Source organism: Dunckerocampus dactyliophorus, chromosome 3, assembly GCF_027744805.1.
Source record: "Dunckerocampus dactyliophorus isolate RoL2022-P2 chromosome 3, RoL_Ddac_1.1, whole genome shotgun sequence".
NCBI classification, from domain to species: Eukaryota; Metazoa; Chordata; class Actinopteri; order Syngnathiformes; family Syngnathidae; genus Dunckerocampus; species Dunckerocampus dactyliophorus.
The window spans coordinates 12,348,176-12,372,909 of NC_072821.1; the positions used below are offsets into that span (position 1 = coordinate 12,348,176).

Below are 24,734 nucleotides of genomic sequence, written 5' to 3' on the forward strand. Positions count from 1 at the left end.
TGTTTTATCGTTCATAGTTCATATTGTACTGTCTGTCCTTTATTCATGTATATTCCGGATGTCTTATTCAGTAAAAAAAAAAAAGTACAATTTAAAATGTTGTGATTTGATGTGGTCTGATGGTTAAAGTGCTCCTGAAAAAAAGGGACACACGCACATACAGGTATAGCAGATTGTATGATACTTTTAGAGACGAAATATGACAAATAACTCCAGGTGGACTGTTAGAATTATAAGCTTGAATTAGTGTGCGTGTATCAAATATATAGTCTGGCCCCCGGCCAATTTTGTTAACTCAATGCGGCCCGCGAGTCAGAAAGTTTACCCACCCCTGGCTTGGAGTGTCCGCTATTTTCAGGGGTCTTGCTAAAAGTATGGCAACTGTACTGTTGCCATACATAACACCATTATTTATTAGTTATACTACAGCATAGTAAGTCGTTTTTGGTCATAATGTCAAGTGTGTACATTTGCAACCCAAATCGTGACTCACACGTAAAGCTTTTATTGTGAAAATGACCAACCGGAAGTCGTCTTTTGGCGACCGCTCCACTGTGTGGACACAAAAAACTGCGAAATCGAGGAGAAGGACAGCGCCCAGAATAACTCTATCGAACTGTGTGGAGCATCTTGCTGGACATGGGATTCCTGCCAAACACTCCGACCTGTCGGACTTCCAAAGAGAGGTAAGAGGCGAGCTTGTTCAATCGACCAAGGTCACAACAAGGCTCCCTTATAAGATTTCTCTTGCCATGGGCGACGCCAAGTTAGCTTTGCCGTGATGTTGTCCACAGACAACCGCCAGCTCGTCGTGATTGTTTGGCCGTTTTTGTCCTTGTTTGGGGCTCCCTTGCCAGCTGTGTTTATGTTTGTAATAAGCAAGCGAATCGATTTATTTAGCCACATTTGTCTCTTTTTGTTGGTTTGTTGTGAACTCCGAAAAATCCTGGCCGGAATATAAATGTGGCTCCCAAGTTTTGCTGTTGGAGCTCCATCCTCCGCCGAGAACCAAGTGAAGCGGCTCCGGCTGTGATGCGACTCTGTTTATCCCACTAAGTGGCCTTCTGCCGCCGGGTTAGCTAATCCACTAATCTGGAAGCGAGGAGTTTGTGTTTTTATTGTAACCACTATCCTTCATCACCTCTTTTTCTACCAGTGGAAGCAAAACAGTCATTGTTATTGTTTGAGTTGCCCTTTTGAGATGGCTTCTTTTTGACTGCACAAATATGACTGTTACCCGGTTGAATTCATGTTACAGTACATCATAACACTTGATGGTGCCTACATGTGATCCCCATCAGATATCATGCAGTGTTTAGTGGCCATTGCCCCCAATCTTTTATTTTATTCATGGATAATTTTGAAGAATGGCCAAGCATATATTTAAGGTTTGTATCTAGATAGTGTATCAGATCAGTTGGGCACTACGGGAAATGTGAAAAGTTTTTGATAAGTGCCCATTCAAATCTTGTATTTGCATGTCTGATAGTATGTTTTCTAACAGGAAATGTGTGGGAATAAGTAGCACAATACATTATGTGGCTTGTGCATGAAAGGCTTTTTTGGGAAAGAAAACTCCAGTCTTGTGAGGTGCTTTCAAACAGTGTCCTCTTTGTTTGCTCCACTCGGTAGGAGAGGATTAATGCAGCTAATGATCTCTAAAGTAGGGAAAGGCATAAATGCTCATCGAATTGAGAGGAAAACCCATAGTTAGCTGTTGACGTGTGTGTGAGCCAGTTATGGGAGAGTAAGTGTGTGTACCTTCTCAGTGTCTCTTGATTCATTGCCTTACATCATCCAATTGCACTTCTGTGTAAAATGTGACCAGCGTCACTGCATGGCACTTTTTCTTGTTTTTTTTTTTTTTTTACCACCTTCTGTTAATCCCCCCAGTATGTCACCTAGATTAGCGCTTCACCACTGAGGGACCCCCCCCCCGCGTCATCACTGTGTGACAGAGGAACCCACAAAAGCAGCATGTTGACACTTTGATCAAATGACTATTGTACATATGTGTTATGCACATGTAGGCACCAAGTGGAAGGTGATGCATTTTGAACGGCATAAATTGAAGTTCGGCCTCTTAAGGTGTAAAACAATCCAGAGCAGCCACCAGTTGCTCTGCATCGCTTGTTCATTCACAGATCCCATGTCTTAGTATGGGTTTGGCTCTTACATGACAGATTTACGTTGGTTTAAAACTGTAATCTCTTTTGTGACTAGCTTAGCACAGGCACGACCCTCCTCCTACAGTAACCCTGATCACACTAATCTCAATATATTTCCCTTAAAGCAGCCATTATTTTACACACTCGCGCGCGCATTGCAGGGATAGCTTTATATTTTCGGGCCAAGCGTCTGTGTAGAATTTCCTGTATGCAGGCCGCTATGAGACTTCCTGCTCTCGGGTGCTGGCGGGGTAGTGGGGGCGAAGAGACGTGTGGGGGAGTGGCTGCAGGAGCAGGGAAGGAAGGAAGAGGAAGAAGAGCTGAAGCTGACTGCGCGGCGGCCGCTGTGGTCTCAGCTAGAGAGAGTCACGCTGTGACTCACACACTTTAAAAATTGGATCCAGAGTGGAAGTGAAACAGGGTTCTGTCCTCTATCGCCGCCTTCCCGTCTGTGATTATGAAGATTGTTTATAATGGTAGCGTGGTAGGAATATCCCTGTCAGGTATAGTGAGGTATGAGCTGAAAAAGGCCTCTCATCTGTCCTTTGTTCACAATTACAGGACATGTCCTTTGGTTTATTAAAACCTCAGTGCCACAGTCAGCCCGGCCAGCATGCTCCAGTAGTGACAGGACCCCCCAACCAGTCAGCAGGTAGCTCCATCCTGCTTCCTCCAGGCTGCTTTCTTTATGATAGTTTCGTAGCAGGAATGAACTTTTGTCTCTGTGCTGCTCCCTCCCTCAGCACTGTTTGATCCAAGAGAAACGTGCCTTGTAAGGAAGCAGGATGTTCACAGGCTCCACCAAGCTGCCCCCTGCCAAAACCCCCCAGCCTGAACGGCTGGACGAGGTGTACGCTGCCTTACGTCGAGGCTTACAGTGAGTTGATACTCAGCTAGGGCAGCTGCTGGGTGGAACATCATTGAAACATTTCATTTTGTTGTTTTTGTTAGGTCGTACTTGCAGGTGCACCAACTGGAGCTGGACAGTTTGGGCCAGCAGATCAGAGAAAACAAGAGGAATGGTCGACTGGTGAGAGCCCGTCTATTCAAAACCGGTCTCACTGGTATCGAGTGCCAGGCAGGATGCTAATTTGACTCTTTGTGATGCTAAATGTTTAATTTTCTTCCACAGGGCTCTTTGTATGAGCAGGACAAGGTGAGTTTCTTTCACAGCTGTTGTATACACTCTCTGGCCACAACATTAGGCAATCTAAAATACTGTCTTTTACAATAGTACAAGAGCTCGTCATGTAACAATGTTTACTATTAAGGCTGTAGTCTGTAGTGGTTTTGAACTGCACTAGATTGCACTGAGAAGTTTTTGTCATATTTGTATCCTCTCGTGTTGCAAAATAGCAGTACAATTCTATACCACTGTAAAAAACACAACCACAACTAGAATGGCCCTCCTCACCACCTTGACAAAATCTTGACATCTGGCCACACCTGTAGGTGGCAGTAATACAAACAATAATACATGATGAAGTTAGTGTCAGTTGCCACACAGCAAGTTTTTCTTCATCACAGCCTTCTCTACTGGATCTGATAGGCCACTGCTCCCTATGCAATTATCTTTATTCTGAGCTGCACAATAATGTAAAATACAGTATTTTGACTTAACTAAATAACAAACTACCATAACCATGTCAATTAACCGCAAGAATGATTATTTCTGGAGAGAGAGAATGTTTGATACAGTTCTCATTAGCACTGGACTATATTAGTCCAGTACTCAGGTCTCTGCACTGGCTTCCTGTCGCTCAGAGAAAAGACCTTAAAACAGCTCTGCTTGTGTACAAGTCTTTTCATGGTCTCGCGCCAAAGTACATCTCTGACATGTTAGAGCCACATAAACCATCTCGGGCTCTGAGAAGTTCAGGGAGAGTCAGGAATAAACACGGCGAGGCTGGGTTTCAGTTTCATGCTGCCAAAATCTGGAACAGTCTTCCAGAAGATGTGCAACAATCCTCAACTTTGGCAATGTTCAAATCCAGGCTGAAAACACTTCTATTCAACTGTCCATATGCCATCTGAAAGTATTTTTATTCATTTTTAATTTATGTTTTATGGAATTGTATGTAATTATTTTATGTTTTTATGGAATGATTTTGTGAACTGATTTTACCCTTCTTTTCTGTAAAGCACGTTGGATTACCTAACTCACAATGTGGAAAGAGTCTGAGTAATGTTGGGTTTAACTGTATATGGACTCGGAAACTGTGAAACAAATAAGCTCTCCTAATTTGGCCTCTTTTATTTTAGCAAGTGAAAGCCATAGAGAGATTCATGCGCCGCTTGGAATTCCACCTCAGCAAGGTGTGTTTATTCAGCTAATAGCTGTATTATTTACAGTACATAGTTACAGTATATCAAGCCAAGGGTGATTGACATCGCTTGTCATGTGTACTCCTGTAGGTAGAGGAGCTGTATGATGCTTACTGCATACAGCGGCGACTTAGAGACGGCGCAAGTAAAATGGTGGCAGCCTTTAACTCTGCCACTGGAAGTAAAGAGGCCAGGGAGAGCCTGAGTGAGGCAAACAGAGGCTTCAGGGAATGCACAGAGGTGAGTGGCTGAACCTGAGTTGGCGTATTAGCTTCACTTTATTAAAGTGATTCCCTTGACTAAATGTTGATGTCTATGTAGCATATGTGCTCACTGGAGAGTGAACTGGAAAGCCACATGGGAGAGTTTCATGTCAAGATGAAGGGTGAGTCACTTTTCTACCCTCATCACTTTCTCTTCCTCCTTCTTCTCAATTTACCATTTTGTGTTCATGTTACAGGCCTTGCTGGCTTTGCCAGGCTATGTGCTGGTGACCAGTATGAGGTAAAATAAACACAAAGGCATGCACAAGTATATACAAACACATTCATTTAAAAAAAAAAACATTTATAGGGCATTCATTTAAACATGCATGGGGAAATTCCAAATTTGAACCCCTGAGAGTTACTGTAGTATAGGGGTGGCCATTACGTCGATCGCGAAGGTAGTTTGGATTGATTGCATAAACGTCACTTCGTAGATGTCATATGACGTCAGTCAGCTGACATTAAGCTCCCCTCCTGATTTGCTCTTGCTCCCCTGCGGCAATGATGAACGGATGTCTCAAACTACACACAGAGATGCAACTTTCATCTTCCGATTACGGATAAACTAACCGAGCGGTAAGATGCCTACGTCTATAACAAAAGTTATCCGTTCACTTGTAGCGGCTAGTTAAGTAGAAAAAAGTGAATTGTTTGAGGGCTTTGCTTCGCGTCATGAACTCCACTTTAGAAATGCGTGTTTTTCTACTCTTCCCTTTCTTAAACTATTATTTCATGATGAATTGGAAAATGTGCCCGTTGCCTTGACTTTGGCTGCATTGCCTTATGCATAACCATTTTCATTTCTTGTATATCGGGAATGTTTGATAGTAAATTCTAACTGGATGGAATACATGAAGTGTGTGTCTAATGAACACTACGTAGCTATTTTCACTGGCATATTATTTACTTATGTACACAACTATTGAGGAATTATGTGTAATTATCTTTAGCGCCATATTGAATTGAATTGTGAATTATTTGTGAATGATATTAACTACTTTGATTACCTGTAAACTTTGAAACTATTTGAAATTATTATTATTTGAAAATATTAATCATTAGTATTTAGTGTAGTAGTTTAAAAGTTTACCAGTTAGATGTTATAGACGTAAATGTTATGTTTTATAGTGAGAGATAGATCATGTTGACTTTAACTTGCATGCAGAAAAAGTGCGTGTACCCCAATATAGACGGTAAATATATATTTTCTATATTTATAGTAGGAGGTAAACATTTGGGACTTGGTCATTTTTAAAAGTAGCTCGCAGGCTGAAAAAGTGTGAGCACCCCTGCTGTAGTACATTTATGATCATCAATTTAAATGACCAAATATGGTTCCTTGCCCGTTAAAGACGTGTGAAGACTATAATTCTGAGCTATTTTTAATTGACTGTTCCAAAGATTTTGTTTAATGAGAAGCACAACATATTCCCTCACTGGCTAGGTGCTAATGCGTTACGGGCGGCAACGCTGGAGGCTACGGGGTCGCGTAGAAGTCAGCAACAAGCAAATATGGGACAGCGAAGAGTACATTTTCATGCCTCTTGTCACGGAACTCCTGTCCATTAAGGTAAGCAATGAATGAGACTTCATGCTCTTCTCCACTAAGGAGGTTTGGTTTCATCACCACAGGTTTCTTGTGCAGCATCCAATCAGTTTATCTTTATTAGGCAAGAATTGTTCCAAGGATATTTTCAGGGTTGTTTTCTTTCAGGTGACAGAGCTGAAGAGTCTGGCCAATCACGTGGTGGTGGGTAGTGTGTCCTGTGAAATGCTCGACCTGTTCTGCCCCCTGCCGCAGACACTTGCCGTGGACATCAACGACCTGGGAACGGTGAAGCTCAACTTGGAGGTCACTTGGAGGTATGGAAACGCGCAGCGGCACACATTCAGTGCGTCAGTCCTCAAAATATCCTAACATAAAAGTTAAATTTGGTTTAAACCAGCTAACTTGATGTGAGGCTATGTACAGTACACACGAACACAGACATTTTCAAAAAAAGAAATCTCCATCCACACAAGTGGTGTTTTTAAACAATCTCTATCCAGACGAAAATGCATTCACAGCCTGTCATATGCATGTCAAATTAATGGCAGCGCTGCAGCTATGGACTAAGGCAATTTTAGCCCATCAGAAACATCAATGATGTCATTTCCAGATACGGCACAATAACAAACATGGTGAGTCACGAGAGGACTTCTTTAAAAAAAATGAATACACGCGGAGCGCAGTTATTGATAAAGTTATTCGCTCTCCTAACTTTCCTTCTTCTGTGATGCTGTCATCGCTGAAACAATTTTGTGTGTATGTGGCTAATTGTCTTGCTCAATTGCCTCCATGACAGTATTTATCTAGCACAAAGCAGCCATACTGTATGTAAGGGAAGCTTTCAATGTGCAGGCAAAGCAGCTCAGTCAAACACAATACTACTACTCCTATTCTCGTCTTCAGCCATGGCAAGCTATGGAGTACACGCAATCGTTTTGCCGGCAACCCAAGTTCTCACGTTGTTTAAAAGACACCCTGTCAACAGATTGCTTCTCTCACGATACCCGGCGCATGTCTCCACAATTGGTTACCCGATACCGGAGGCTACTACCGGCGCAGGCTCATCAAACCAGATGTCTGGTCGCATCAGTTTATTGTACAGAACCCTAGTCTTGTGCAAAACCGACATCATTGGCGGGAGCGTGGAAGCAGTATTGGAGAGCGCAGCAGCAGCGTCCTTCGAAGCCCATAATAGCACCTTTGCTCGTCGATGTGAAGTGAAAGTAGGAGCTTAAACACGTGAGAAGACCTCTCGGTATGTTTAAAACCAGCAATGTCATGTAATGTGCACACGTTAAATTATACTTTTCTCTCTCAAATGCTCAGTTTTGAAGGACCTAAAACCTACATTTGCATGTGGACAAAAATGCATAGAAAATGTTTTTTCAAAAATTGTATGGACTTATAGCATATCCAGTAGTGATTTTAATTCAGAAAATACTACTGATACCAATAAGTAACATCCTAAAAATCAATGAAACAAGCACACAGTCTACTTGCTGCTGAAATGAGACTATAATACAGTATATGACAACTAATACGTTACTGTAGATACCAGAAACTCTACTCTAAGGGCTTTTTGTTTCATATTTGTTGTAATAAATGAATGTATGTTGTGTTCTTGTTATTATTATGTTATATACGTTAGTACGTTTGGGTCCATGGGAGGGATTACATTTCTAATTGTGGCCTAAAGGTGAAATGAGGGAATTTTTTGAAACTTTGCTCTAAAAAGTTACATACATTAAAAAGCCAAAGTGTTGGTTCCGAGCTGAAGTGTCGCTATTCATCTTTTTACAGTATGAGCACTACTTGGACGTAACGAAAGCAGCCGTGAGCTACAACCTGTTTTAGTTATATTATTGATCACACCTGCTTGTACCGTGTTCATAGCGTAGCAGATCTCTACTCAAACATTGTAATGTCTTTTTGTCCTAATTAGTTATCAAAAAAACAAATACCAAGAGACTTTATGCACATATTCTTCGATCCTTTGCTGAGCCACCCAAAACCAAAGTTTTGGTCTAGCAATCACTTGTTTATTCAGCTCATGTCACTTTGTGTTACTATTTAATGTCCACCTCCTTTTTTATTCTTCTCATTCCAGTCCATTTGATAAGGATGACCAGACATCATCCACCAGTACAGTTTCCAAACGTCTGCTGTCCAATCAGAGCCCTCCAGACACGCCCTCCATGCGGGAGCAAGTGTTTTATGTGAGTCAACAGACAGCATTTTCCATTTAACCTTTATTCTTTACTCACTGGCCGCTTCATCTGCTACACCTGATGTGAGCCACACAGGGCAACCTTGCTTTGCCCACTTTGCTCTGAACAAAGAGGTGTCTAAACGTCTGAGAGATTCCATCAATGCGCTAGTAAAATGACACAACAGTCCAGGTGTACCTAATAAAGCGGCCAGTGTGTGCATCCACTGTTGTGTTTGCGTCACTCACGGCTTGCTGTTACTTTCATTTCACTGGCTTGTTCTGTTTCAGCTGCTCCCCACCTGCTTTTTGTGTAGCGGTAGCACTGATGTGTGTGAGGATAATCGCACAGGACTGTGTGTCAGGTCGTGTGGTTGTGGAAGTGGCGTGCCTAACGCGAGTAGTCCTGCGGCGAATGATGGCGCTAGAGGGCGGTGTGACATCAGCAGCATGTATGAGCGGAGCTGCGGCCCTTGTAGCTGTTTAATCGTGGTTGAGTAGCCATCCAATATGTTCCTCCTCTTCCTCACCTCGCTGAAGAGCACACGTCACGAGGGCGCAGCGCAGAACTGCCGGCTGACGGAGGCGGTCCATAAGGGAGCGATGGACGGGACGGCTTCCTTACCCTGCGAACTGAGCCGTGCGAGAGCCCCATCCAGCAATTTACAGTTGGTGTGTGGGACGTAGTTGTAGTGCTAGTGGATTTTGTTAGTTTGATAGTGATAGTAAGTGATTGACCCTTCTGAGCTGAATCATTCCCTGTAATATCCACTAGGGGAGCTAGTTGAGGTTATTAGTTATCATGCCGCTTGATCATGTAGTCCAGTGGTCCCCAACCTTTTTTGACCCACGGACCGGCTTGTGTTCCCACAAATCTCGCCCCATCTTATTTATGATGTATTGTGTAAAACTAAGACTTGAATAACGTCAAATTAAAAGCACAAAATGAATGCCGACCCACCATCCACCAGTTCAAGCATGGAGTTTTTCCAGAGAGATTATTACATCGCTGTTTGACGTGTGTGGTAAAAGGCAGTGTGCTAGCATGAATTAACTTGAGACAAATGTGCGCATTAGCACTCAATAAGTCATCAAAACTTACCTTTATGCATTCCCACATAGTATCAGCATTTGACACCAAATATGAGGTGAAAGAAAAATGGTATAAATACAGTAGTAGTCTATCTGTGCGGCATGAGATAAAGTTAGCACACGATGGACATGCGTCAAGTGAGACGGATGTAACAGAGAGAATCTGGCCACTTTTCAAAATAAAACAGTTTAAAAAATGAAATAAAGGAAATATTTTTTCTTTCTTTTCTTTCTTCTTTTCTTCCGGTACCGGGCCGCGGCGCGGGGGTTGGGGACCACTGATGTAGTCAACCACAGTTGACAAAATTATAAAGGAAGAAAATCCTCACGCATTTTTAATTCATACGCAATTTCTGACAAAAATTTGAGTTAATCAAGTGATTTTCAAAATATATTTTTGCAAATTGGAACGCACACAATGAAGAGAATAATAGTGTTATAGTTGGGCTGTTATATCAGTGTACAGTATTTACTTCCTGGTAGGACACAGTAGCTGAGATGAGAAGGAAGTGGTGCAAATATTTGTAGTGGTACTTTGGCTAAGGTAAATAGTTCTCTGTGTCAGTCATAGTGCTAAATTGTATTCATTCAGTGGTTCTCACATTTTTTAAGTAATAAAAGTCTGCCATTTGCTTGTAAACCGCAGAGCTAAAACAGATTGTTTGCTTGCTGGGTTCCACCTGTTTTCTCCTACCTCCTGGCCCAAAATGTGTCCTTTGTTCTCGATTTGTGCACTGCCTGAATAAATCCGACCTGAATCGCAGTGGGCTTGCAGGTTTGAAAGCACTCATTTGTTCCGCGTCCTGCAAGGAACACATCCATTGGACTTTATTGCTTACATGCCACATTTGTGAGCCCCCGTCATGTGCGACTTTGCAACCTGCCAGGCGCTTTGAGGGACACTGTGTTTATTATTAGTTTTATTTTTTTGGAAAGCGCTCTATCGGGTGAATTGAATTTCCAGCCATAACATTAGGCGTACCTGCACAGTTTAATGAGTGTGTGGAAGAGGGTATCAAAAATGCTATGAAAAAGTCTGCCTTTGCAAAGATAACAATGCTCAGGTTTGATTGTGTTATTTGTAAGAGGTGGTTATCGACGTTGCCCATGAAAGTTATTCACCTTCCTTGTCTTTTCCCACATTTTGTTGTTGCAGCCACGTAGCAAGTTGTTTAAATGAGTAGTTTTCTGCATACAATACCCCATTATGACAAAGAGAGGAAACAATGATTGAAATGAAAGGAAACAGTGAAGTATTCCATGAGAATTAATATTCAGACTTAACTGAATTTAACATAGGTGGACTATCAGGGATGATAAGTGGATACAGGGTGGTGAGCTCAATTTGTGTCGTAGCTAAGATAGTGAATACTCAGGATTATGGGATATTTGCATATTTTATTTTTAATTTGCAAACATTTCCAACAATGTTTTGTCACAGTGGGGTTTGTGTAGAATTGAATTTGATTTACAAGACGGCAGTAAATAGGCTCTAACATGACAACATGGAAGAGGCACTGTGTTGGTGTTGTTGTCTTTGTGAAAGCAGACGTCTTGACAAAGCTCTTGTACTGTGTTGGCTGTCATTAGGTTGCACAGCTGCACCTAATGAAATGTCCAGTAACGGTGCCAGCAGTCCTGTCGTCTCAACATCTTCTTCTTTCCCCTGCAGTCTCTGCTGAAGCGACAAGGAGAGCTTGACAACGGCACCGTTTGGTCCAACTCCTCCGAATCCTCTGACGACTCCTCCAGCCCGGCGCTGGCCCACCACACTCAGAGGCTGTCGGCCTCCAACATACTGCAGAGTGCCGTCACCGCTCCACTGTCGCTCACGGCGCACAAGTCCAGCGTATCGACGCCGTCGCTTTCATCCAACCAGGAGGAGGATGAGAGCGAAGCTGGCGAGGTTTTCTCTCAGAGAGATTCGGTGCACAACGGCCACCCGCAGACTTCCTTCTCCGGGAGCCAAGTCGGCGAGACTGGCCCAGAATGTACTGTGACGGACAGGCTGTCCGTTCAATCAGAGGTTCTGAAAACCTCGGCAGAGCTGAGCTGCTCATGCTCTGATGTTTCCTCCACTGTCGCCGAGTCCTTAGAGAGGACGGACGAATGTGGTAGCATGCATGCTAACAATCCACCCGAGGACTCCGCAGTCTGCACCAAAGCAGGGACCACAGAGGCTGGGGGACCGAGGCAGCTGGATCTCAAACAATCTGATGGAGCTACAACTGTAAGTTCATGCTTCTGTTGAGTCACTCATTCCTTACAGTATACTACCTTCTGATCATGATCTGCAACTACATTTGTCCGCAGGTCCCTTTTCCCACTTCTTCGAGTTTCACTCAGGAAGTGGAGACGGCTCTTGAGAGCTTTGACTTTCTTAACTGTTCTGACCTGGAGGATGAAGAGGAAGCTGAGCATCAAGAGGAAGCTGAGCATCAAGAGGAAGCTGAGCATCAAGAGGAAGCTGAGCATCAAGAAGAAGCTGAGCATCAAGAAGAAGCTGAGCATCAAGAGGAAGCTGAGCATCAAGAGGAAGCTGAGCATCAAGAGGAAGCTGAGCATCAAGAAGAAGCTGAGCATCAAGAAGTGGTGGAGCACCAAGAAGAGTCTGAGCAGCAAAAGGAAGAGGTTGAGACACAAGAGGAAGACAAAGTAGAAAATCAAGCAGGTGAGGAGCAGCACGTGGAAGATGACAACATGACTGAACAAGAGAAGATAGAAGAGGCGGAGGAGGAAAAGGACAAAGATAACTTCTACTCTGGAGGAAGGTATGTGCACCCACTCCTTTCTTACACAGCTCCGCAGTAGAACTAATTTACAGTTAAAATTGTTTTTAGTTTTTTAAAATTATTTTTTTTAAATCAAGAAAGTTTCTCTGTTCGGCCCCGACCCCAGATCGGTACATCGGTCTAGTAAATCCATCCAAGTCGATATTATGAAAAATGGTTGACTCTTAGTGGACTCAAACAAGCCAAAATGTAAGTAAAAGAGCTTCAACGTCGGGATGTCCAGAAGTCTCTAAAACGAGATTTACGACATAAAGTATTGTTTCATATTGATGAGGTGGTGCCAGATAATGAGAAATAGGAAGACTCTTTCACCTTATGAGATGTTTAACAAATACTCAACCTTGCTACAGTGTCACACCGTCTTCCTTTATGTGTGCCAGCAGCGATGAAGAGGGAGGAGACGGCTTGGAGTTCCTTATGGAGGCTCCAGAGGGATTTAGGAACTCTGATGAAGATGGGATTTCTGAATCACAGGTAAGCTGCTGTCTGATGAGCTGACGCTGCTTGCCCTTGAAGGCGACGTTGGTGCTAATATGCTGTTATTAGGAGTCAAGTATGGAAGAGGAACAGGATTTGGGTCAAGTGCAACTGCCTGAGGAGGAGCCTAGTGAGGAAAACGGAGACGACCAACACCGTGAGTGTTTGCTATGAAGAAATAGTCACATAGGCGACAACTGTGGCTTTAAATTTTTCTTCATCTTTCAGAGGAGGAGAGGTCGCAAGATGCTCAGGAGGAGGACCGCCCCCCTACCCCCAGCCACTTGGCCACCACTGTGTTCCAATGACACACAGTATGGAACCACCACCGTGTTCTTATGACACACGGCGTAGAACCACAGTCCAACCATTTCCACTCGTCTAATGTGCTCATTGCCAAGACCCACTCACTTGACAAACAAGCTCTTCCATTGCTGCAGAGTTTGTGCACGTATTTGCCTTGTTCCGAGTCTTTTAATGGCATTGCGTTGCCTGCATTAATACCACTTTTGTTTTAAGAAATCCACTAAAAGCAGACTTGGATTAATTTGTTCCATTTATTTAAGTGATCAAACAGTGGAAAGGATGTATTTCCCTACACAGCATCCAATCGGTCGCTGGGGTAAACAAAGGAAGACATTCCAAGCTTCTAAACTTGCAGTATTGATGGACAGGGGATGTTTTGCAGTGTTTTCCAGCAAGCCAAGCTCTTAGGAAGGACTCCATGAGCATGTGATGTTTGTCATTGCTACAGCGCTGTGGGGTTATTTCCACAGCGCTAATGTATTTTACTTGTGTGACTGTCTTTAAGCTACACCAGGACTTGAGCTGCCTTATGACCACACCTTTTTTAAGGATTTAATTTCCACACTTGCAGGATTGGAGTTCATATTAATGCAATTTGCTGTGTAAAGGTATTATTCAAACCTGCATGTGTAGACGCCTCACACTGCCAGCATGTCCGCTGTAAAACGCTCATCTGTTTAAAAAAAAAAAGTCGGTCCAAATGAGGTCTCTTCAAGAGTAGCCTCAGTGGGGCGCTTTTGTGTCTCAGCATTATTTTGCTTTACGTCATCATGCAAAACGCCTCTTCATTCAGAAAGTGCCTCGAGTGATGGATTTAAGGTTGTAAAAAAAAAAAAAAAAAAAAAAAGGTGAACAGGCAAAAAGTTAAGTGTTTATTTTGGAATTACTTCAAAGAGTGTTCACCATAAGAGATATTTACTGTTGACTGTTTCATATAAAGAATTGTATATGTCCTGAAATGTTTATGTTAAGAAATGTTCAAACTTTATAAAGTTTTCTTTTAAATGAACACTTGTTTCTTGAATAACATCCAGTTGAATTAGTTCTTTTTTAAGGAAGCACAGACAGGTTGCAAATGGGCAAAACATACTTATTAATGTTAAATTAATTGTGGCTACATGGTGGTCAATGCTCACAGTGGATTTAGGGAGCATTGGCAAACATGTAAAAATACATTATTTGTTCACATTAAAGTAAACAAACCACTGATAGTGAACAGCATACAAAGCCAGTGCATGAAAAGTGAGAACGTTGCAAACACATCTTGACACAATGTGATCTGATTCCATTCCGTGCAATAAAACCACAAAAAGAAAAAGCCAATGCCATATTTGAATATCAACGCCACATCGGTTGACCTCATTCCTTCTTGAGCACAACTCAAGACAGGAACTTGAACTAAACTAGCTTCAAACTTTGCAATAAAACTTGCTGTGGGTCAGAGCTCCAGCAGAACCAGAGTGCAAACAGTCCTGCACTAGTTTTCTTATTCCTGTCAGCACCAGCACAAATAAAAGCAGTGCAGAAGATTATAAATAGAAAAATACAAATTGAAATAAGATTTAAAACCCTTATCATTGTTCACATGTCACAGGTTCTTTAAGTTCTCTTCTAAAAGACGAGAGGTTCATCCAGATACCCGCCCAGCTGAGACAAGGCTGCACTGAGCTTGGCTTTCAGCTCAGAATAGTCCGGCTGCTCTGTGTACTGCAGCGCTGCAACTGCGGTCAGGTAGCTCCGAAATCCACCTAAACAAACACAAATGCACCCATAAGTCTCAGCCCACTTACTTGTGGTAATATATTTTTTTAAAATATTAACTTACTGGAATCTCTCTTCCGCCCCAAGCAGTGACTCAACAGTGCCGGAACGTCACCCATGTACCTAAAAGAAGAACATTCAAGGAATTGAATTCCTACTTATGCAATGTCAAATCCTAACTCTGGCTCTGATCATCCACCTTCACTGGTTACGTTTAGAAACGGGGAACAAATTCGGTCATTTTGCACATGAGCGTTTCTAACCTCCCTCACCTCTGTTTGAGGGTGGCCACCTTGTCCGGGTCAGCGAGGGCGCTCCATGGCAGCACTCCCGTGTGCCAATGCAGCATGCAGTAGCCTAGAGACTGGAGATCACTGCGCCGCGACGGAGCTGAAAGAGGTTAAAACTCAAAATAAAAGCTCACACTCACACCAGATGACATTTCTTGTTTGAGACCATACATACAGCAACATTTGGTTCTAAAGTGGTAAACCCTACGAAGATGCCTTGTATTAATATCACTTAGTGGTGCTTTCAAGGTATTGATGGAATGAATAAGTATGTGCCCGACTTAGGAACATTCAACCCCCGGGCCGCGGCCCGGTCATTTGGTACCGGGCCGCACAGAAAGAAAAAATAATTTCCATTGATTTTTTTTGCCACATAATTTGTAGTCTTAATGATGTTTTATTTTGAAAAGTTTTTATTTTGAAAACAGAGTAATTCTCCGTTACATCTGTCTCCTGGTCCGTGGGAGATTTGTGGGAACACAAGCCGGTCTGTGGGGCAAACATGTTGGGGACCACTGGTTTACATCACTTGGCTCATCACAGGAAATTCAATATGCTTGCACTGAAGGAATGTCATCAATTTGCCCACTGGGGATGTTTGTTGCCATTCTATTGGTCCTGTTCTTTACTGTCTTTGCAGGGAGGGGCATTTCTTTCACTTTATGAATAATTAATCATTTCTTGTATATTTGTTTTTATTTGGAGAATAAATGCTGTGGTATTTTTATGAATGATTTTCATTTCTTCTCCACCTGTGAATGACACAACGCCAGCAGCTGTAGTTCAGTTTGGAGCCTTCCTTCATCCACTTCTTGAAAGTCTGCCTTGCTCAACCTTCCGTAGGAGTTCCAAAATCGCTCCCTCTGCGGTTTGGTACTTTTCAGAAAGTGAGTTTCAAACTCTCAAACGCACATTTCCTCTGCTTCCGTGTAAAAAAACAACAAAAAATCAGAGCTCAGCGTGGGAGCCGCAACAAGGCGGCTGAAGAACGGCCGTGGGTTGCCGACCACTGCACTGGTGCCTTTGTAAGTGTAATGATTTGACCCTGGAACTGACTATTTCAAATTCTATTGAGGTTAACCTATCTCCCAACATATCAACAGTACAGTAATCTCTCATTTATCGTGGTTAATTGGTTCCTGACCTGACTGTGATGAGTGAATTTCCACAAAAGCAGGATTACTTATTTATAAACTCAATATTTTCATACAGAGAACATTTTTACAACCTTCTAAATATGATTTTTAACATTTTAACATCTAGACGTGAAATAACACTCCAATAACCAGGTTTACAAGTGTATTGCCCAATATAGTAGACATAGTAAGAGTAAATAAGCCATGTTTATGGGCGACTTGGCCAAGCTTGAGCGGGAGAAGGCGGACATCGAGTGTGAACTTAGCGTGCTGTCCTTCCAACACACCGCTAGATAGCCTTTATATCTGCTGGAGGAGAGCGCGCTATAAAGAGACGATCAGCGTCTCACCTCTCCAGCTCACATTGTGTTGCGTGGGGGAATCCCGCCCACTGAAGACTTGCAGATACATTTCCACACCCAGTTAGATCTATTGACCCAGGCCCCTTAAGTATAAGATATTTAAGTAGTTTTAGTTGGAAAATGTCCACGATTCTGGTCGCCACTTGTCACTAAGGGATGATGGTGGGTCCCGCAGCAAAACCACCACCCTAGAGAAGCTGAATGGCGGGTGGACAGGAAGTGACGGGTGTTCAGAGTTGAGCTTTAGCTTGGCATGGCATGCGTTACTGCAGCAACAGTAGCCCATGTGTTTATTAGATAATTCAAACCAGCAATAAAAGCCTGTTGTTCCGGTGATCAAGTCTGGCATTTGTGTGTCAATAACATTCCTGTCAGCTAGTGACCAGTGTGGAATACTACATATCATTCACAGCACTTTTGAATGCATCTTCTGAATTCCTTATATTTGTATTTTAGTTCAGTTGGCCATTTTTATGCTTGAAAATGCTTAACCGAGGCAAAAAATGTGTAAAATTTGCTTCAATGTGCATATTTTTGACTAATAATAGGCTGTATTCAACCACAAAACAGCATGATTTAATAATTAATATATTTTTGAAAACCTGGGATAAGAGTGAAGCTGCTAAATTCGAAGTGCAATGTGGCGAGGGACAGCTGTATTCCGCCTAAGAAGTTCCACTATATTTCTATTTCTCTTTACCGTGATGGTAAAATGAGCGCTAAACCCAAAGAAACTGGAGCAGCATCCCAGACCTGATTGTGTTTCCACTTTAGAGGTACAATACTGTGATGTCCTGCCTCTGGAGTGGGAGGACAAGTGGTCAGCTCACCAACTCCTTTATGAGCATCCAAGCTGATAAAGTCCAGCGGGCCCTCAGGTAGCGCTCTTCTGCCTTCGGAATACTCCACGTGTCGCCCACTGGGACAGTACCTGAAGGCATGGGAGTATCCAACCAAATACACCTGAACACGTACACAGAGGTCAACAAAATATTAATTCCCGGCCACGTCGTGTTCATAAGAACACTTCTCACCTGTGTGGGGTGTCCTGTCTGGATGTAGACGTTTTCAGCCGTCACATCACCGTGAACATACTCGTTAGAATGGATGTAGTGAAGCACATCCAGCTGGAAAAGGAGAAAACATCAGGCGGGAGTCACACAGTGCACTCAGTGAGGGAGAAAGCAGGAAGGGATGCTCACTAATCTGCAGGTGAGATGGAGAACAGTCTTCTCTGGAAGAAGCTTGTTGTCCTGCATGACAGACGGCAGAGACTGGCCAATGGTGGAGAAAATCAAGAACCTAAAAAAACCAAACAAAAAACCCCCCAACCAAACATTTACACACAAGTCAATACTAAAACGGGTACGAATGAAAAAAACAGCACCTGTACGAATCGGAGTGAAAACCAAAGCCGACACAGGAAGGAATTCCAAGCAAGTCCATGTTGTGCTGCTTGATCCACTTATCCACTATAAAACAACACCAGTTGTGTTATAAGGCAGCTTGGAATTACTAATAATTATACATACTGTATATAATAAGAATAATGCTTCAATCTCACTTAACATCAAAACTGTACTCTAAAAAATAAGGAAAATAAATAAATAAACAAGTTTTCCACTTTAAAAACTAAGTGTAAACTACAGATTAGTTTATGAGAGGAAAATAAAAGACTAAATGCTCACCAGACACAGGTTTTGCAGCCCTCTGCAGAAAGTTCTGCTCATTGAAGATTCTTCCGTCTTTAGCCCCCTGCAAGTAAGATTCATTTCATTGCTAAAGCTCTTGTAGTTTAGAGAGAGCCGTTTCTGATATTTTGCTTACATCATTTTGCTACAACACGAGGCAAAATATTACAAATTCAGTATGACGCAAAACAGTTCTGTGCATTAGTAAAGTAGAATATATGATACAGCCCTTGTATTGGAATCACTAGACTGTGGGGGTGTCACAAGATCTCGCGAGATTAAAACGTGACAAGATTTCTCGTTCAGAAAAAAAAAAAAAAAGTCTCGCGGGCACTAGGCCTGGGACAATAATAAATGAATTAATCACACAATAAATGAAAATGAACTCAATAATTTTGCTGGCCTTAATATATTGCCATGTGCTAGTGTGTCTGTTTTCCTCGTCTCCTGCCTTCAAACAGGCAGGAAGAGAGATCACTCTGTGCATTGTTTTCAGCACCTTGGCGTGTTTGTCCCATAAACCAACAGCATGAATGAAGTGAGCCCTTTTGTCAGTCATACTGCCTCTTTGTCTCAGTGGGTGGAGAAGAGTTTAATGTAGTCGATTGGAACATACAGTAGTGTCATGTATTTTTTAATTGCACTTTTCTTAAAAGTAATGTTAAAATCTCATCTCATAGACCCAATCTCGTGTATGGTCTCATCTCGTGACACCCCTACTAGACTATGCAGATGTACCCAATGTCGTGGACAAGAACAAAGGGGGACTGTACTGTTTTGCAACCAATTGGAGTCTTACTTTGGAGGCGTGTAGTTTTCACTGAAATGCAGGCGTTATCTACATCCAGTATTAACACAATGACAAAGCTTCCTGGAGTTTGGCAAGACAACAAAAGGAGGACAGAAGCTCACCATTTTGAGGATGTAACTGGATTCACTGGAGGTGGTCTTTGACCCTTTTTGTACAACTGGAAAACAAAGGACAGAGATACAGTCACGTGAAAAAATGTGGATACCCCATGGTGTAAGTCCTGAACTGTTTCACACAAAAGGGTGACAATTTATCAAAACATGCACCCCTACTGTGTTGCCTGTGCTATTATTTTTCTGACACATACCCAACATGGTGGCGCTGGTATTAAACACGACAAAGTTTGACCCCATAAATGGGAATGACTTGGAAAAAAAAAAAAAATCAACACTAAATTTGGTGCACAAAATTTGAGCAATATCGGTTGAAGAACATGGTCGCCATGAGGCTCTATAAATCACCTACCGTTTGTCTAATGAGTCCATAACTTTGAGCATGTATTACATGTACTGTATACTAGCATGTCTTCCAAAGCCTTATAGTCCAAGTTAATGTTGATGCTGGACTCTTGTTTAATTTGCTTCCTGGTGCCACTCATGAAACGTCACCTTGATACATGAGCTCTGTCATGCTCTGACTGAGCAGCTGCACCAGCGTCCACTTCCTGCCTGTCATGTCCGTCATCTCCATGCCGTTCTCGAGTGGCTCCAAAGCGGCCGTGTGCTTCGCCTTCTTGGCTTAACGAGGAAACAACCACATCCTTATAAAATAGCTCATTGTTTCATGAGGTACACCTACACAATAATATGAATAATACGAATCAACACAATGGTTGAATCAAAGATAATTGTAACTTTTAAAAATGTCTTTAATAATATGTGTATTATTGTTAATTATTCCATTGTGCAGGTATACCTAATGTTGTGGCCGGTGTGTATAAGTTGTAGTTGTGTTTGTTTACCCTTGAAAAGAGATTTGGAGTTTGGTGAAGAACCAGGAGAGGAGATGTCCATTGTGGGTCCTTCTGCTTTCCCTCCTTCTTCCACAGGCTGAAAAAGTCTAGCCTTTCCTCTCCCTGGGGGAAAAAAAAAGTTGAGGGATGATAGATAAAATAATTGCTTCTGATTGTGTGTGCGCTTTTCCCAGTGTACCAGATCGAGGGGAAGTGAACTCAACAGTTGCCGCCTTCTTAACGCCGCGCTTGACTGGGTTTTGTTTAGGTGAAGATGTTGTGCATTCAACATTGTCACCTATCAAACAAATGCAAAATGAATCACACATGTACTGCACAATTATTGGACACTTCATCCCTTCACAGTTGACATCTCTAAAAAAATCCAATACAAGGGCTGTATCAAATATTCTACCTAAACTGAACTTCACTAAAATATTTAGGCATTATATCCTTTTTCTGGGGCTCAAAAGTCAATTTAGGTTACCTTGTGTCTTGGAGGGAGGGGCTTCTTTCACATTTAATTTGACCACTCTGTCCAGACGGCAGGATTTACGAGTCTTTCGCAGTGCAGGGCGGGGAGAGACTGTAATTGAACTTAAACATCCATGTACTGTAGAACAAGAAAAGGGTGATATGTTTAGTATACATTTCCCCCTCTTGTAGCTTAATAAAGTAACCATTTTATTATGTTTTTGCCTGTACAGCTCTTGTATTGGATCTCATTAGAATGTGGTCAAGGTGAATGTGGTACTGCAAAGACCATCTTACCCTCTGTGGAGCCGTGACAGCCGCTGGAATCTTTAAGGGCTTTGTCAACTTTAGAAGGGGAGATGTTTGGAGAAGCTGAGGTGTCTTCCAGTCCAGATGCAACAGCAGCACCTGGGATCTTCTCCCCGCACGAAGGACAGAATTTAAACCCCCACTGCAGCTTTGTGCCACACTGCGGGCAGAAACGGAAAGTCACCCTGCATGAGAAAAGACACATAATATCAACACAATGGAGTGTCTATATGGCTAACGAGCAACCTAGAAAAACAACACAATGACATCTTGTTCTAGTATGTATTGATAAATCAACTGCAGATTATCAGTCAAACTATTAGGTGACCTATAGAGACCCTACAGCTCTACCACAAAAGTTGTTTCACAAACTTCATCATGAAAAATATGATACAGCTCGTGCAAGTGTACCTAATGTAATGCCCAAGAGTGTATTTACTATATTATATAAACTACATTGGTCCACATTGATTTGTTTCCCGCCCTTTTATAGATCTCGTCTTTGTACAATGAAAATGTAATTGTATTAATGTAATCTTCGATGTATATGAAATACACTACAGATTAGCACCGACACTATTCTGCGATCATGAAAGACACGTTGTCATAAAACCATGATTAATTACACAGAGTAAAATAAGGGGATCAAAAGCTTAAAATAACCAATGATGTCGTGAAACAGTCCTAAGTTCACTAGATAGTAAACTGCGTGTCTGCTGTAAAACAAAAATGATAAGCTAAACGATGAAAACTTTCCACAATATAACCCTTCTGACTTCTGAAAGTTGTTTTAGATTAGCGCATAGGCAGCGTCTGTAATAGAATTACACTTATAGTTGAACAAAAATCAAATGTCAAACAATTCATAATACTTTTAAACTACCTTGCCCAGTCCTCCTCCATTATACAGGATGTTTCGGTTTGTCCTCTTCCTCTTCTTCTTCTAATGTTTATTGACGGTTGGCAGGGAGCTTTTTGGTGTGCATTACCGCCACCTTCTGAACAGGAGTGTGGAACAGAATCTGCTCTACTCTAAAAACTGTATAGAAGTCCCGTTTATCTTAGAAATTAAAACCTATATCTGTGAAGAACATGTCCAGAGTCTAGTTGTAAAATATTAGCGACATTGAATGTTTCTTTACAGTACATTTCAGATACATTTCAATAATTACAAAAGCCTGGTGCATGCTTCCCTATCATTTTAAGTATGCTATTAAGTCCTGAGTGTCCAACTCTCATTCTTGTCATGATGTCTTCTTCTTGCCTGTTTCTGCTGGTCCTTCTTACTCTGTCTACTTAAAAAAAAAAAAAATGATACAGATGCCTACCTTTTGGTTCTCTGTCCCACTCTTCCTGTCACTTCTTTAAAAGCCTTCCTTTCACAACTGCCTTAATCTCAGCTTTACTGTATTTAATATTTATCTCTATTTGTGCTTTCCTTAGTGCTGTCTTTGCATATGTCCAGTATCTGCCAACTCATTGTGCTGGCACCCTAATAGAGTCATTATTAGCCCTGCTGCCTTTATCCGATTAATAGACTGGAGGATCTCAAAAATGACATCTTGTCTGGACTTCATGCTGACAGGAGCACTGCTGGAATCTGAGGCTGCAACAACTGATACTGGTTTAACACTTTCTACCCATTGTAGAGCTAGCAAAATGGCCACCAACTCCCCAGTGTAAACAGACAAATGATCATTTATTCTACGATTGACTGCAACATTTAAGTCTGGGATCACAAAGGAAACTTTGAGGCGTCAGTAAATATCTAAATTCTGTCTCTGTATTGTGCTGTCTCTGTATTGTGCTTGTATGTAGCGACTGACTTTGTTCTTATCAATATTGTTCTCCTTTAATAGATACATATCAATCTCAGCCACCTCAAAACACCATGGTGGTACTGCTGAAAAAGAAACAGTCGGGGACATCTCTACGATCACATTTTGTACTATTTTACTTATTGTCCATCTGAACCCTGTTTGCTTTTTTCCCCTCTCCTGACAGTTCTCCAACACCCTTTTTGTTGGATGACTGTCCTGATGTCCCTTTGAGTTTGCCCAGAAGCGGCATCTCATTCATTTCTACTGGAATGCCACGACTGGAGTAGATTTAACAGCACCACAGCCCAAACGCAAAGCCTGAAACCCATACACTGTGCAACCATAATCTATTACCCATTTTATAAGCCCAATATACCATTCTTTCAGTGTTAATCTGCACGCCCCCCCATTCCCTGCCTCAAAGTCATCTCAAGATGTTTAGCACATTCTTGCATCTATTAGCTACTTTATCCACATGCACTGCAAAGGTAAATTGTTTGTCAAACCGGATTCCCAAGTACTTAAATGACGGGACCACTCCCAACTGTTCACCATTGAGTTTTATGTTAAACTGACATTGTTTAATATTTTTTGTGAACAATACTACTTTTATCTTTCCCACTGAAAACCTAAATCCCCACTCACAGGCTCATCTCTCAATTGCATTAATTGTCACCTGCATCTGCTCCTTTTTCTTATCTTGAATTGCTTTTGAGCATTCCTCTGTGCACCACGACACAATGCTTCTCTTTATGCTACCCTTAGTCTTTGGTATTGTTGCGTGCACTGCTTCTAAAATAGCTTGACTTATCTCTGCACTGAGCTCATCTACCCTCTTGTCCAGTTTAACCTGCTGAAGTTTTCCTTCTGCAATACCTGAAAACTCCAGTCTAAGTCCAGTCTATTCCCACCTACCAACGCTCGTTCCCTGCTCTCCATCCCTTCCAAGTGCTACCTCTAAAAATGTTGGATGATCACCTCCTATTATACTCTGCCTAAACACTTTCCAATCAACGCTTCCTGATAAATTTTGTGACACAAGAGTCAGGTCCAAAGCTGATTCTGATTCTTCACAATAAACATTACAACGTTTGGTGGGACCATGCCTCTGTTTTTGCTTGCCCTCTACATTAATTACATAAGTCTCCTGTCTCACATTTACGTGGCTGCTGAGCCGCCGCTACTGTCCTTACCTTGTCTATGTGTACTGCTTGTTGTCCTCTTTGCCTGTTATGTATTTTAACCCCTTGTGAGTATGACACCTTATGCTCAGTTCTCACCTGTTGGATTTCACTGCCTGTTTTCTGACTGAGCACCCGCCATAAACTCTCCACAGTTACCGCACTTAACCTCGGCATTTATATCACATTCATCATTAAGCGTGTTCCCCTCCACACCCCTGTTTGCTTTTACAGTACATACATTGGCAATGTGTCCATATCACTGACATTTATAACATCTGAGAGGAGGTGGTACAAATGGCCTTACACCAAAACTCAGAAAACCAATTATTACTCTCGTGGGGAGTGTCTCATCTTTAAATGTTAGTTAGACAGACTCACTGTCCACCCTATGACTATCACCAAATGCTTGAAGACGTTTGATTGCCACCGGTCAGCTGCTTTTTAACTTCATCAACATTTTATCCCACAGAGATATGGGCTATCACCCCTTTCCTCTCTGCCACTGCGACTTTACAGATAAATGTAACCTTCATTGCCTTACTCATTTGTTCAGTATTAGTGCATTTGACGAGTAAAGACCAATCCCACAACACCTTTGCCAGCTCTATATCCCCAATCGCATTTCTTAGAAATGTAGTCAAAGTGACTGGGCTCACCGTTTTTATACTGTATCATGTCCCTCTTTAAATTTAAATAGGATCTTTAACTCCTGTTTCTGACTGCACCACAGCTTTCCTCCTCACTACTGACTCTTGACTGCCTC

The 24,734-nt window shown here is 42.1% G+C and overlaps 2 protein-coding genes across 6 annotated transcripts; one reads left to right on the plus strand and one right to left on the minus strand.

Moving 5' to 3' along the window:
• The first annotated feature begins 542 nt into the window (after positions 1 to 542).
• On the plus strand, positions 543 to 14,190 carry ripor1 (RHO family interacting cell polarization regulator 1). 3 transcript variants are annotated; one of them, XM_054771178.1, is made up of 17 exons: positions 543 to 686; positions 2,730 to 2,820; positions 2,912 to 3,045; positions 3,120 to 3,198; positions 3,301 to 3,324; positions 4,431 to 4,484; positions 4,584 to 4,733; positions 4,815 to 4,878; positions 4,954 to 4,997; positions 6,204 to 6,329; positions 6,474 to 6,622; positions 8,416 to 8,524; positions 11,279 to 11,836; positions 11,920 to 12,377; positions 12,779 to 12,872; positions 12,945 to 13,032; positions 13,104 to 14,190. In XM_054771178.1, exons 3-17 carry the CDS (start codon positions 2,954 to 2,956, stop codon positions 13,181 to 13,183), a joined length of 2,169 nt encoding a protein of 722 aa, XP_054627153.1. In that variant the 5' UTR covers positions 543 to 686; positions 2,730 to 2,820; positions 2,912 to 2,953; the 3' UTR covers positions 13,184 to 14,190. The 3 variants fall into 3 exon arrangements, with proteins under 3 accessions (XP_054627153.1, XP_054627155.1, XP_054627154.1); XM_054771180.1 differs by having other exon boundaries at positions 12,782 to 12,872; XM_054771179.1 differs by lacking the exon at positions 2,730 to 2,820 and having other exon boundaries at positions 547 to 686.
• vrk3 (VRK serine/threonine kinase 3) lies at positions 13,419 to 24,594 on the minus strand. 3 transcript variants are annotated; one of them, XM_054771181.1, is made up of 15 exons: positions 21,851 to 24,591; positions 20,956 to 21,152; positions 20,672 to 20,797; positions 20,384 to 20,482; positions 20,194 to 20,307; positions 19,841 to 19,969; positions 19,334 to 19,389; positions 18,419 to 18,485; positions 18,118 to 18,202; positions 17,933 to 18,032; positions 17,765 to 17,857; positions 17,561 to 17,693; positions 15,215 to 15,332; positions 15,007 to 15,065; positions 13,419 to 14,929 (listed from the first exon to the last, which is right to left on the minus strand). In XM_054771181.1, exons 1-15 carry the CDS (start codon positions 21,868 to 21,870, stop codon positions 14,793 to 14,795), a joined length of 1,533 nt encoding a protein of 510 aa, XP_054627156.1. In that variant the 5' UTR covers positions 21,871 to 24,591; the 3' UTR covers positions 13,419 to 14,792. The 3 variants fall into 3 exon arrangements, with proteins under 3 accessions (XP_054627156.1, XP_054627158.1, XP_054627157.1); XM_054771183.1 differs by lacking the exon at positions 19,841 to 19,969 and having other exon boundaries at positions 21,851 to 24,594; XM_054771182.1 differs by lacking the exon at positions 20,672 to 20,797 and having other exon boundaries at positions 21,851 to 24,593.
• Between the last annotated feature and the right edge of the window lie 140 nt (positions 24,595 to 24,734).